Here is a 13,701-nt window from a genome sequence, read left to right on the forward strand (position 1 = left end):
GTACCAAAAATCAAACTGGGGAGTCTGATCTCCCCCCACAAAGTACCACAAATGAACAGAAATGGGTGACTTGGCTGGAGCTCTGGGGTGCCAAGCAGAACGTACCCGCTCGTTTTTATCCGTGCAGAAGAGTCTGGTGTGGTGCCTTTTCTGCACCACTATGAATGTGATGCCAGGCTGATAATCCTTCTCCAGTTTAATGCAAGCCTCCCTGATAGCCAGCAGCTCGTGGTGGAGAACCTGAGGCACACACAGAGAGAGGTGGGATCAGCATGAACCATTGCCATCATACAAATTCCTCTTATTTAACTACACATTTCTTTTATTTAGCCACAGATAATTTATGCTGTTCCTTCTTGCACTGTCACTCAGAGTAATGAGATGTCAAAGCTTTCAGGACCAAATCTCAATTTCTTCCCCTGCTGAGGGCAAATTACATCAGCAGGTTCCTGAGCCAGGAGAAAGCTGCTTCCATATTTGTTCAGCTCCAATCACAAGGCTCAGACTAATAACCTGCATGTCAAAATCTCTTTAACTACCAAATATAAATGAACATTTAATTAGGCTGCTGAATACAACAGAATAATTATTTTTCAGACTAGAACAAGAGATAAAATCCAGAAGTGCTCAGCTGCTCTTTCCCAGCTTTCTGCAGTTCCATGCAGGACTACAGACATCAATAATAAGGAAAGTGAAACACACCAAAAAACCAATTATTCAGTCTGTGGGTTAATTGGACATGAAAACTTCAGTGAAAAGCAATAACAAATGAAAAGAGAATATATCAAAAGTTCATACAAAGATTATTTTATCAATTCAAATTTAGCAAGTGACCTTTCCTCTTTTCCCCCTAGATTTTGAGAAGCCAACTCAAGTCTGTATCTTTTATTTACATACTTAAATACTGTATAGAAAAGTGTACATAAATGTCTTTAAAATATATAGAAAAGTATTTAATAAAATATGGTACTAACAAGCAAACAAAATAAATATGAGAGGATGAGTTTTATCAGAATAAAAATGACTGCAACAATCCAGTATTTATTAATCCTGTATTAAAAAAATATATAATTATTTTTTACTGCCCAAGTGCTATAGGATACACTCTGACTAATATACACTAAATAGGAAACAGATGTGGAACATAATTTGAGTGCTAAAACTACACTTTTCACTTACAATTCTGTCAGGGAAAATATTTTAAAGGGGAAAATTACTTTCAAAAGCACATGAAAAGTATGCAAACACTTCTGCTTGCTTGGTTAGAATCCAACAAATTTGTTGAGGGAAGATTTGTTGAGGTTATACTTCTTATAACTCCAACCACACAGAGGTGGAATTTTAAAATTCCATTACTACCACGAAACTACACGATGAGAATTTCAAGAAGACAAGTATCACCTGTTGGAACTGCCCCTCAGAAACACCATCCCTGTAGAAGATGATTCGAGTTGGCTTGAACCTGGTGGATTTGTAGAACTGGATCAGCAGCTCCCTGACCATGGCAGCCAGGTCCTGGATGATTTCCTGCCGGTGCTGCTGCACCCGCACCGTGGCACAGTAACGGTTGGGATGAGCATCCATGCTTCCCACAACCTGGAAAAAATGCTTGGCATCAAACCAGAGAGCACTAAAATAAAGGTTATTTCAAGGGATAAATGCACTGTTTTGAACACGGAGTGCTTGGCCTGGCAATGATGCATTTGAAATTCAAATGTGCTTGGAAACAGCTCTGGGTTTAGTTCACCTGTGGCAGCACACCCTGCTGAAACAGAAAATTGTTTTAAATCTGAAAGATTCATTTCTTGTTTGCACCTACAGGCACTTAAAAACTCAAATAGAGTTTGGAGCACTGATACCATGAAGCCATCGAGATAGTTCAGACTGTTGCATAGGAGTTGGAATTCTGGGACACCAAGCCTGTTTTTTGGATCCATCAAACTGAAATGGTGATGAACCACAGAAATATCCACACCTTTTATCAAGGGAAGGGATTTTTCTGTTAATGAAACATTAACATCTATATGCTGTAAAAGTGGCATGGGACTTAAAAATAAACAAACAATGAAAACCTAAAGAAGTGACCACATCTCTGTCACTGTCATATTTTCTGAAAAATCCCCTTGCCCAGGATTTCTCTTATGGGAAGCCGAGAAGCCTCAGAGAAAAACAATATTATCTCATTTGCTTCTCTGTGTTTTGCTGCTTTGGAATGTGGTTGGAGATTGTTTATCCAACATGTGAATTTTTTTACTTACTGGCCAATGAGGGCCAAACTGTTGGACTCTGGAGGAGAGAGTCACAAGTTTTTCTTAGTTTTTCTTTTTTTAGCCTTCTGTAAGTATCCTCTCTGTATTCTTTAGTATAGTTTTAGTACAGTATTCTTCAATATAATATAGTAACATAAAATAATAAATTAGCATTCTAAGAACATGGAGTCAGATTCACCATTCCTCCCCTTGATGGGGGTCCCAGATAATACTTTCTAAAACAGATCCATAACATCACCGAAGAACTTCATTATTAAACAATCCTGAGCAGCCACTACAGGTGTTTGACACAATCCAAGCAAAAGACCATTCCCTGTATTTATTTAAGAAGGACATTTCCAAGAGATTAGTGCACATTTTGTGTTTTCTGGAAGCTTGAATCCCCAGAAACCACAGCTGAGCCAGCCTAGCTCCCTCTCAGCAATGAAGAAATTCTGAACATTTCTAAGTGCTGAAGAAGCAGATTTAAACATGCACCAGCTCATTATCAGCCTGCTAATAAATATCAGCTCCCAAAAAAGCTCCTCTGTGTATCAGCAACTCAGGCATTTTACAAGCTAATACACACATTTAAGTAATTAGCATCAAAGCAAGCTCTCTGAAGTTTCAGTAAATTCCTGCAGAAAAATAATTTATAATGCTATAATTAGGCAATCAGAAGCAATGGACCACAAAAGGATGGAAAGCAATAAAATGCATTAGAGCTGAGCAGCAGGAGGGACAAAGAGCAGGACACAATTTACTCACTGCAGCAATGGAAGGCTTCTTCCCATCCCCAGCTGGAGGGTGAGTTACATCTGCACCAAGGAATATGACAGGCTGCTGGAATACTGGGGGTCTGGCAAAGAAAAGGGAAATTTGTCAAAGCAGCAAGATTTATGCTTAATAAAGCACATTAAAACTCAAATAAACAGCACTCTGTACTCCTGCAGGAAATTCATCAACAACTGGCACTTGATCAGAGTTGGTCACTTGTTCTGTGGCAGGAATTAAAAATCCTGATTAAGGTTCTCATGCTAAATACTTAGGCAGATTTTTAAAGCACAGCTAATTGTTGCTCTTAATTAAAAATTAGTTTTAAAATATATCTGGTTTTTTCTAACTTGAAGAATTGCAGTTTTTATCAAATGAACCAAAGAAAGGAGTAAAAGTTGATCCCTTAGTAACAAATGGCATCTGAGAAAATTAAATAACTGTGCACATATGCAGATGCTGTGAACAAATATATTCTTCCTAATAAAAAACAGTCTTGGTAAGGAAGTCCAAAAATACTAGGTATCAAAGTTGTTACTTGCAAAGTAGATATATTTTTTTTTAATTGAGCTTGAAAGTTTTAAACAAATCTTTAGGTTAAGATATTAAACCACTGCCCCAAGAGAGGAACACCAAAGCACTACAACACAGGTTTTAAACTTCAACTCTATTCCTTAATGAAACAATTTCAAACAGGAAATCTTGGACCACCATAATTTCTTTGTGGGGGAATGATTTAATGGTTATGGAGATTAATTTATCTATCTGTTTGCAGACCTTCTTTAAAAGAAATGGGAAGGTAATGTTGATGATTAGGCTTTTTTTGGTTTTTTTCTGGAATTGTTTTTTTTTTCTCTCAGGAAATTTTCTTCACATTTTTTTGCCTAAGAGATGATGAATGGACTGTACTTAAGAGACAGAAAAAAATAGCTGGGTGTCTTGGAATTCTGTTAATTTTTTGTTGTTGTTTGGGTTTTGTTATTGCTGCTATTGTGGCTTTTTTGTCTGTATATATATATATCTATCTATATATTTTAGTAAAAAACTGTTATTCCTTTACCCCCATCTTTGCCTGAAAGCCCCCAGAGTTACAATAATCTGGAGGGAGAGGGTCATCTTTTCCACTCCAGGAAGATTCCCACCTCCCTTGGCAGACACCTGTCTCCTAACCCAGCAGTTTTTGGTGCCCAGTGTTGGGCTCCAGGGCATTGAGAGGAAATGATGAAAAAGGAATAACAGTTTCTGGGTAACCTAATTTTGTGTGAACACAGAAACCTCCTTAGGCACCATGTGGTCTAACTTAGCCTGGTTTGGCTGCCACATGGTTGTGGATACATTTTTCCCTTTTGCAGCTCCTTATTTAAACATGGATCCTATGACTAAAGCTACTGTGGCTGTTACCCAGAGTTTGCACAACAGGTCAATAAGGTGAGCAATTCCTGAATTTTAAACTTCCCCTGGCATGTGGACACATGGCTGTACAACTCTCACAGGCTAAGTTCATGTCTGTGGGGTTACATTAATAATGGTGCCCATTGTGAGGAAGCAATACAGCGGGGAGTTTTCCCCAGTTCTTCACCCATTTCTTTGGATGTACCCCAGCACCTTCCAAAGGGTCCAAATTTATTTCTAGATGCTGATATCATACAATGGCTGCTGTTGCTGATAGGCCTAATCTATTTAGAGTATTCCTCTCCTGTCTTCATAACCCAACTTTTGCAGGACTACTTATTAGAAGCCAAAAGAGTTTGTCTGAAGAGTCACTGAAGCTGCAGTGCTGTGGCTGCAGATGAAGGCTCCCAGTTATCTCAGCATGTCTCACATTCTCTGCAATACAAAAGCCTCTTCCCCTTTGAAAGATGAACTTACCTTCCCTGTGGCAGTAGAATGTTATTCACACCTCCTAATTTGACATTTATTTTTAAGCAGAGGTTGGACAGAGTTTGTGGTGTTGTTCTTTGGACGTTTTTCATCTGCACACACTGAGTGGCCATTCCCAGCACCGTGTCCCCGACGCGCTTCACCTCCGCTGCACAATGAGAAAAACAAAATACAAGATTTGCAAATTGCAAATCAAACCATGGAGGAGACTTGAATTTAACTACAATTAACTACACCTGAAGTTTTAGTGAAGTGGTGCTCAAGCTTAAAGGAACACAATGAAACCCACCCAGCCTCCAGAACCTTCCCCAGTTCTCTCTGCTCCACCTAACCAAGTCCTAAATGCAGTAACTAAAGGCACTGCTGCCTTATATTAACTTATATTATATTACATTTTAAATTAATTCTTATTTTACAATTGTAGCATCATATGATCAGCTTTGGCTAATGATGTGGGCAATGTGGATAATATTAGGATATTAAGCACTTGTTGCATTATTAAACACTGGAATAGTAACACAAATCTAGCAGTGCTGAGCAATATTCAACCAAGCAGTTTATCAGTTCTTCACTGCAAGTTCATCACTTGCACAGGAAAGTGGCCAGCTCAGCAGACAATGGTCCATAAAAACTCAAAGAAACTCATTAAGTACTGTACAATTTCAGTGGTTAAATCAAATCCTATTGTTAACAAAATTGAGACTTTCAGAGACCCACACACTCTTACACTCAGGGAAGAAATTTAGGCTCCAAGATTGGCTCAGAGAAGATGAGCCCTCCTCTTTGGCAACAGGAGAGGGAAAGAGCAGGGTGGGAAGAAAAGACAAGACTGTGGGTATGGGAAGTGCAGGGTATGGAAGAGCGTAGGGTGAAAATAAGGAGAGATGATTAGAGGGGGCAGAAATAACTATAATTAAAGATAATGACAAAGAAAGAAGATCAGAGTGCTACCACATCCTCTCAGTGGTTAAGTAGAGGAAAAGAATTCCCTTTTAATGCCAAACAGGAATAGTAAAAATGTCATTTTGCACCAAATTTCTATTGTACAAATTAGAGACGAGCAATTTCCTTTGCAAGCTGAATTCAAGGGGGAAAAAAGTACTATTTCCTTAAGGTTCCTTGCTTAATCTCTTTTCATCTTGTAGCAGATTAATATTAAAGTTGGAAAATTATTTTGTGCTATATTAAAATGGTGAGGGATGGCATAAAACAAATCTGCAGCTGCTTGGTTGATCTGATCCACCAGAGAAGAGTGCACACAGCTATGGGAGAAAAACAGTGGCTGCTGCTCCAGCTGGGCAGGGTAAGTGAAAAAGGAGGGAGGCAGGACAGGAAAAAAGCAGTCCTGCCTATAGGAAGAGCTGGAAAATGCATTGTTTATGTAAAACATATTAAAACCCATGTGTGTATGCCATGTAAAATGCACCAACTGTCACTGTTTCAAAAATAACTTTTAGTTTGCTGAATTTTCATTTTCTATGCACCTGTATCCTTGCCACCCGAGTTAAAAAACTGAAATTAAAAGAAAAATAGACTGAAATCTCCTTCACTCAACATTTTTTTCCAAAGGGAGATTGTTTGAGTAAACAAATATGTTCTAAAAGGTAAAAGAGTTCTTGAAGTCATTACTTCTTCAGTCACTTGGAATTTTCAGCACACAAGTTTTATTAAGCATATTATAATCCACTGCCTATCAATGCCAATCTCACCAAACCCTATGCTGGCTTTCTCAAATACAACCATCAGGGAGAATGGGAAAAAACAAATTAAAAGCATAGAGAAGACACTGAAAATACTTAGGTCTTAATATAAAACATCACACAGCACAAGAAAAATAGAAAAATTAATTTACAGCCCATTCCCTAACTGGAATTTATAGAGTTAAACCAGCATTAAACCTCTCTCCTTTGGACAGCTCACAAAAAACACACAAAGCTGTGACTGAAATGCACCATCTCCACTCACTGACCATAGACTGGTGTTTTTCCTGGCAGAATGACCACGACCAGCTGCAGCCCAGTGTAAGTGTTCTTGAGGTGTCTGAACATGGGCTCCACGCTGTCGGCTCCCTGCGCGTATTTACAGAAGCAGGGCTGCCCCTGGATTGGCATCCCAGCATCCCTGGAAATCTTCCTCAGCTGCTCTGTGAAGGACCTGGGCAAGGCACACAAATACATTAAATTATCAGACAGTTAAAACCCATCTTGGTTTTTGATCTTATTTTTGATGGAACAATCCTGTTAAACTTGCAGAGTTGTGCTGTTCAAAAATCTGGGAATTTAACCCCATGTGCATCATTAACTGGCAATGCCTGTGTGGTCACTGAAGGCAAGACAGGAAATATACTGTATAAATAACATCATTGATGAAAAAAACTTATTACCTTATTTCTATGAGAAATACAGGATAAAATACTTTTTAATAATGACAATTTGGCATAGCCTGCTCTAACATAATTCCATGTTACCACCAGAGAAAGGGCTGGAGTTATTCCTTTTTTTTCCTCATGATGAAAACAATCAACAGAAATTACCAGCAATTGTCTCAGTGAATTGCTTTAGCATCCATAATAATGCATAATTTCATAGATACCAGAGAAAATGTGTAAAATCCTGGAGGTGAAGGCAAATTTTCTCCTAGGATGGTGGAAAAAATCACCCTTTGATGGAACTGGTCAGATATGGAGATAAATTTCTTCAGAGGCTTCCACCTGAGAGCCTTGTTAGCTCACTGATAAAAGCCCTTTATTTATTAACCTCCCCACAGCTGTCTAAAACATTGCTTATCCCCACCACAGGGTGCCAGGGTATCACTGGCTGAGAGGGTGTGAAGATTCAGCTTCTTCCAAACCTGTTGTTAACTTGCATGAATCATAAGAGCCTGTGAGCTCCAGCCCTGCAGCTCCTTGCAGAAAATGGAGATTTCCTCTGGAAAAACAAGCACTCACTACAGCAGAGTCAGTGGCAGAACACCTCCCCATCCCTGGGAGAGTGCAAGGCCAGGCTGGGTGAGGCTTGGAGCAACCTGGTCTAGGGGAAGGTGTCCCTGCCCTTGGGAGAGGGGCTGGAACAAGATGATCTTTAGGGTCCCTTCCAACCCAAACCTTTCTGGGATTTCAACATTCAAGTCTGAAACAAGTCAGGGTTGAGTCCATCTGGAAGTACAGTGCCTACTGTAGGAAGGAAAGGTTCTCTCTCTGTTCCCAAGAGGTAAAGCAGGATGATTTTGAAGACTTTTAGAGCATTTGAAGGTGTTTCCTCTGTTGAATCAGCAGCATTTGAGTTCCAGCTTGATCAACACGATGTAACAAGAGACCACAGGATGGAACAGGAAGCAGACATTTTCCTGGCTTGAAGCAATGTCTTTTCGTGGTAAATACAAACTCATTCTAAGCCATCCAAATAATTTTATTTTGGCTCATTATGTCCAGGACTTCTGTCTATTTCTCAAAACTGAGTAACTTGGCTTACACAGCATTTCCACTAGAAGCAACATCATGGAAAAGAAAGTTCTCTGGCAGCCCAGTTCCTGACATGTGCCTGGAGAGAACAAGTCCCTCCCTTCCTCACACAATGGACAGTAAAAGATTCCCACTGTTTGCTCATCACTTGTTAGAGAAAAATTCCCAAGCTGTTCAGCAAACCATGTGAAGGAACAGTGCCCTGGCAATGCCACTGGTGTGAGCAATCCCTGCCTTGCCTTCACCTCCCAGAGAGCAGCTGAGTCACTGCCAGGGCTGCTGCACTTGTCCATGCATGAAGGGAAAGCAGCTGCACGTGGAAGGAGGGATCAGACATGGATCTGGGCCTGCACACCCTCCCTGAGCCAATGCAGATGTCACTGTAACAACAGTCTTTGAACAATCCTGTCCCATCCTGAGATAAAGAAACCAAATCTGGAAGTTTCATTCAAACACCTAAAGCCAATAGAACAACCAATCCTACTCATCTGGCAAATACAGCAACTTGCACATTCCAGAAACTCTGAAGAGGAAAAGGTTTTGGACAAGAAATTTCCTTTTAAAGAAATTCTACATTAATAACTCTACTCCATATAACAAGGAAAGGAACCTAAGAGAACACACATGTTAGCTGTCACTCTTGAGAAACACTCAGTGATAAACACCCATCATTACATCATTTCTGTTATCTTAAACCCTGTGCTAAGGATTCACAAAAGCAGAAATGGCTTTTGTTAACTCTGATTTGGAAAATTTCCCGATGCTGGCATTGAAATCAGAATGGCATCACTCAAAACACTAAGACACAGAAAATGTATTGCTGTGTGTTTAAGAATTTAAGCAAAAATATGTTCTTAATAAAAGTGAAATCATGACATTTGCATCCTTAATAAATGATAAAATCACCACTTTACACAACACACTTACTTAAGATGAACTTCAGTGCACTGGCGCTGGGGAGCAAAGCAGGCAATTGCCCAAACCTTGATTTCAATTCCAGTGTGAAATTGTTTATTCCTCATGTCCCAGACACCTTGCACTGGTGTAGCAATTGCTTTATTCTGCAAGTGGAAGGTAAAAATTAAACATTAATGCAAAACTTGATTGATGCTAAACAAAAATGAGCTTTGCTTCTACTTCCCTCCATGTGGAGGTGATTTATACTCTCAGGTCAATCTCTCCCCTGTACAAACATCCATCCATCTTATAATAATCATTTTATTACTGTAGCACACAGCTTCTTAGCCAGGTGAAAACTAAAACTCACATCGTTCATTTTTATTGCTGATCATTGCCTTTGGTTGCATTTATCAGCAGCAAATAGAAATTATATATGGGAAGTAGGATTCATGTTTGGTATGGAAAGTTAAAAGAATCTGCATTTCTACAGTGACTTTACAACTGCTCAGTGAACTTTCCAAGGGAAAGTTAATTTAAGTATTATGAATATTTTACACATCACCAAGTAGAGGCAAATAGTGGTTCAATGTCACTCACACAACTCCAGAAAAAATGTGAACAAGCTGAGAAAGGTGATCAGTTATTCAACATTTTTATTTCTCCCACCAAGCAGATATTACTGGGATGGATTATCTAGAGGACAAGGGATGTAATAAAGCAGCTAAAGTAATTCTGGTGATGTTAATTACCTTAATAAATACTGATAGATGCTTTGGACAAGTTACCATGATGCCTTCCTTCTCACCTAGCAACAGCAACTAAAGCTTCTGGGCATTTTTCAGGACACACATGTGAATCTGATCATGGATTTTGCAAAGAGTTGTGTGTGCTGAAGGCAGTGCCTCTCCCAGTATGACTTTTCAACATTCATCTGCCAGTAAGTTCCCCCAGTTCTGCTGGTGCCAGAATAGCTCATAAAAGCAGTGCCCTCAGCGGGGTCAGGCCTGGGGTACCTTAACCTGCCAGGGAAGGGAGGTTTGAGCTCATTTGCCTGAGTCACCTGAAGAATTTTAGGCAGGGAACTCAAGATCCTCTCCCATTATGGGTTTGGAGGCTCTGCTGTGCACAGAAACAGAATTTTATTCAGCTGGCAATGCATGATCTGAAGAGATTCATCAAAAGCCTCCACAAATTAAATTATCCCAGCTATTAAAGCTTTCATCTTGCAAAAAATCCCAGTATATAACTGATGGACAATCCTGTTTCTCAAGCTTTTTTAAAAAAGATATCACAGGAGAAAGATTCTGTCAGAAAGGTCATCTGAAAAGCCATTGTAAAATAAAAACCTGTGAGTAAATATTCCAAAAAGGAAGAGAGAGCTCTGGGGAAAGACTGATAGAGATGATACCTCAAGACAGCTGCCCTAAACACAGTTGCTCCACCCAGAATATTCAAAACCAGCCAGAAGTTCAGCAGTATTTCAGCATACTTTCAAATATACACAATGACAATTGAAATAATCTTTGTTCTCCATACACATTGATTTGAACCACTATTTGCAGGCTGCCTCTTACAACACACAATGGAAGTCTGTGCTGTAAAACCTGATTAAAGTAATTCTATATTTTTTTATCCTAAATTTGAGGATAAGATCAACATAAGGCTATTTAAAGACACTTACATATATTCAACTCACAATACCTGTTTAGAGCTTTGATATGGGAAACTTCAGCCCTACTAAACTTTGTTTTTTGCTTTCTAATTAAATATAATTTGCACAGTGGTTTTAAGTGACTTGTGTCACAGCAGCAGAGTGTTTGAGGCAAAGAAGGCATTTTTAACCCAGTTTTACTTTCCAAAATAAAACAGCAATCAGAAGATATGCAAATCAGCCAATACATTTAAGGACTTTGAGAACCTAAATTCAAATTCACACCCATGCCTGCTGTCTGACTGCACACAACACAATTAATTTAAAATAACCACATTACAGAGGCCAGCACAGACTGTTGGACATACCCTGCCTCCATAGAGGATGGAGGGAGGCTGAAGGACCCTGCCAGTCACATCTGTCATTTCATCCTTGACCATGATCCCAAACTCCCGCACGTAAGGGTCCGTGTTGAAACTGGCGCTCCGCATCTGAAATGATCAAAATGTACAAAACCAAGCTCATCCATAACCTGTGTGCAGGGCACAAACACATCAGCACCTGCTAAAGGTGAGCAAAATTAAACCCATTCCCAGCCCTGCCTCGTGTCTGGCACAGCACTCACCAATTTGCTGATCTCTTCCTGCCTGTCCGGGGCTGATCTGGCAGTGGCTCGGATCATAGTGGAAGTTTGATTGTCAGTGAGTTTCTTGATGCATCTTTGTCCTGCCACTATGTTGCACACCTGAAATTTCCCCACAGAAAGAAAATTAAACACAGCTCAATTCTTTTTTTGGCTCATGGCTTTTCTTCCACTGATGCACCACTGAATTTCTCAACATTTGGCTGCTCAAAAGACAGCTTGCCAATATTTGAACCCTTTTTCCCTCTGACCCCCTTCCCCCAGCCCCAAAATACAGAATTCTCTATGAGTTTACTTGCCTCCAGAGGAAGGTATGTGTGTTTCTGCTCCTGTCCAACTTGTAAACATGGAAGGTGAGGGTAGCGTAAAACTAATTTATGCCTGTCCTTAAAATATTGAGCTACAGTGCATTCAACTGTTTGTCCATTCTCCTGCTGAAGTGGGAATCTGTTGGAATGCAAACATGGAAAGCAGCTATTACTTCATGTAAAATGCTTCCCCACAGCTCCTCAATAATTTTTTGGCACAAGTTACACTTATTGAAGGAGGATGAAACCAAGCCCAAACAATTAAAAACCAGATTCAGATAGTGATCAGTTATCTTCTTGTAAAAAGCTGTTATCAGTTTTGTTCTTTATATTGCTTCCTTATAAATAGGAATGACTGTCTCCATATTCAAGTTATCTGCAAATCTCTGGTTGGTAGTTAAACTTTGTTTCCAGAGGAAAAAGAGATTGCAAATAAGCAACATCAGGAGGCTGATCCCAACTGGCACCACTTTTCTAAATTTCCAGTTGTGGGAAACATCATGCTACAAACAGGACACCCTGTCCTTCCAATTTTAAAGAAACACATAAATGACAGAAAAAACCCCACCCAACCAAAAAATCTCCCAGATCTAAAACAGAGCAAATGGTTTGTTAAATCAAATGCTATGATACTCACTATAGTATAAAAATAGAAAAAAAAAGAACAACAAAATTGGGAAAATACTTTGAGGTATATTTAAGGGTATTAACCAAAGAAAGCATCATTTTTCAAGGCAACTTTTCCCACCTCAGTAAGGCAGGCAAGGTATTTTTCAAGCATGAGACCAAACATATGCTTAAAAAGCAGGAAAATACTACCTGAGACCAAACATATGCCTAAAAAGCAGAAAAATACTACCTGAGACCAAACATTAGCTCAAAAAGCAGAAATATATTTTACGTTTGGTGACTTGCTGGTCGTCTGGTGACATTGCACACTCTGTACTTCCTTTTCATTTGTCCACAGTGTGTTATCTCCACCTTCAGACCTAAAAATTGGAAAGAACAAATCACTGTTTCTACTGTTTCTACAAAATCAAGATGTCAGCCCGAAACTGCTACAGGAGACCAGTTAAACAGTGTAATAAATCCATTCTATTTAGCCCCAAAGGGCAGAGCCCAGAGAGAACTCAAAAAGCAATTTACAGTCTTAAAATTCAAAACTCCTGAGCTTCAGCCAAAGTTCAACACAGAATTTCAGAAACAAGATGAAATCCCAAAGACCCCAGAGGACACAGATGATGCTGAGCACATTCTGCAAATTCCAGAGCTGGACCTCTGAGGAAGCCCGGGATGGGGAAAGGACAAAAGGGCACAAAAGCTCCTTGAAACAAAACCCCTTATTTACACTTTCTGTCTAAACAGATGGGGTCTGTAAGACCTCCAACTCCTGCAATGAACTGGGGGTGTGGGTGGAGGGGAATCCCCAAACAGCCTCTCAGGAGCTCATGGGAATGAGGCCACAGTGAAGCACTTTGGTGCCTGATTATCCTTTCAAAACACAACCACTGCAAACTCAAGATTTATTTGTACTTTCCTTGCTAACTTCCAGTTGGGCAAAGCTAATTTTTGTTGATGTTTTTTTGGAAATATGGAAACAGGATGGGTTTATTCCTTTTAAAATTGCTTGCTTTCTGCCAAGAGTATCAGGAAGGAAGGATCTCCATTTTGCAGAGGAAGCCTTCAGTGAACAAAACCAGTAAGATTTCTTCCTCCTGTTCTCTTTGATTCAGTCACTACACACTTGAATAACTTGTTATTTGCTTCCAGAAAAGTATATGCAGGACAGATGCTTAAATATGCAAAAACACACTGCTAAATTATTAGTAAAATCT

General features: G+C 39.5%; 1 protein-coding gene across 1 annotated transcript in view; it reads right to left on the bottom strand.

The window, feature by feature from the left end:
• The window catches only part of AGO2 (argonaute RISC catalytic component 2), a 56,504-nt gene that overhangs the window by 13,311 nt on the left and 29,492 nt on the right, over window positions 1–13,701 (bottom strand). The window contains exons 7-16 of the mRNA XM_058815418.1: window positions 12,768–12,855; window positions 11,858–12,005; window positions 11,541–11,660; window positions 11,284–11,406; window positions 9,292–9,425; window positions 6,874–7,058; window positions 4,893–5,052; window positions 3,018–3,108; window positions 1,402–1,596; window positions 106–240 (exon numbers count right to left, since the gene is read on the bottom strand). Coding sequence (XP_058671401.1) covers window positions 106–240; window positions 1,402–1,596; window positions 3,018–3,108; window positions 4,893–5,052; window positions 6,874–7,058; window positions 9,292–9,425; window positions 11,284–11,406; window positions 11,541–11,660; window positions 11,858–12,005; window positions 12,768–12,855 — 1,379 coding nt within the window. The remainder of the gene's footprint in view (window positions 1–105; window positions 241–1,401; window positions 1,597–3,017; window positions 3,109–4,892; window positions 5,053–6,873; window positions 7,059–9,291; window positions 9,426–11,283; window positions 11,407–11,540; window positions 11,661–11,857; window positions 12,006–12,767; window positions 12,856–13,701) is intronic.

This window comes from Ammospiza caudacuta, chromosome 1 (assembly GCF_027887145.1).
Source record: "Ammospiza caudacuta isolate bAmmCau1 chromosome 1, bAmmCau1.pri, whole genome shotgun sequence".
NCBI classification, from domain to species: Eukaryota; Metazoa; Chordata; class Aves; order Passeriformes; family Passerellidae; genus Ammospiza; species Ammospiza caudacuta.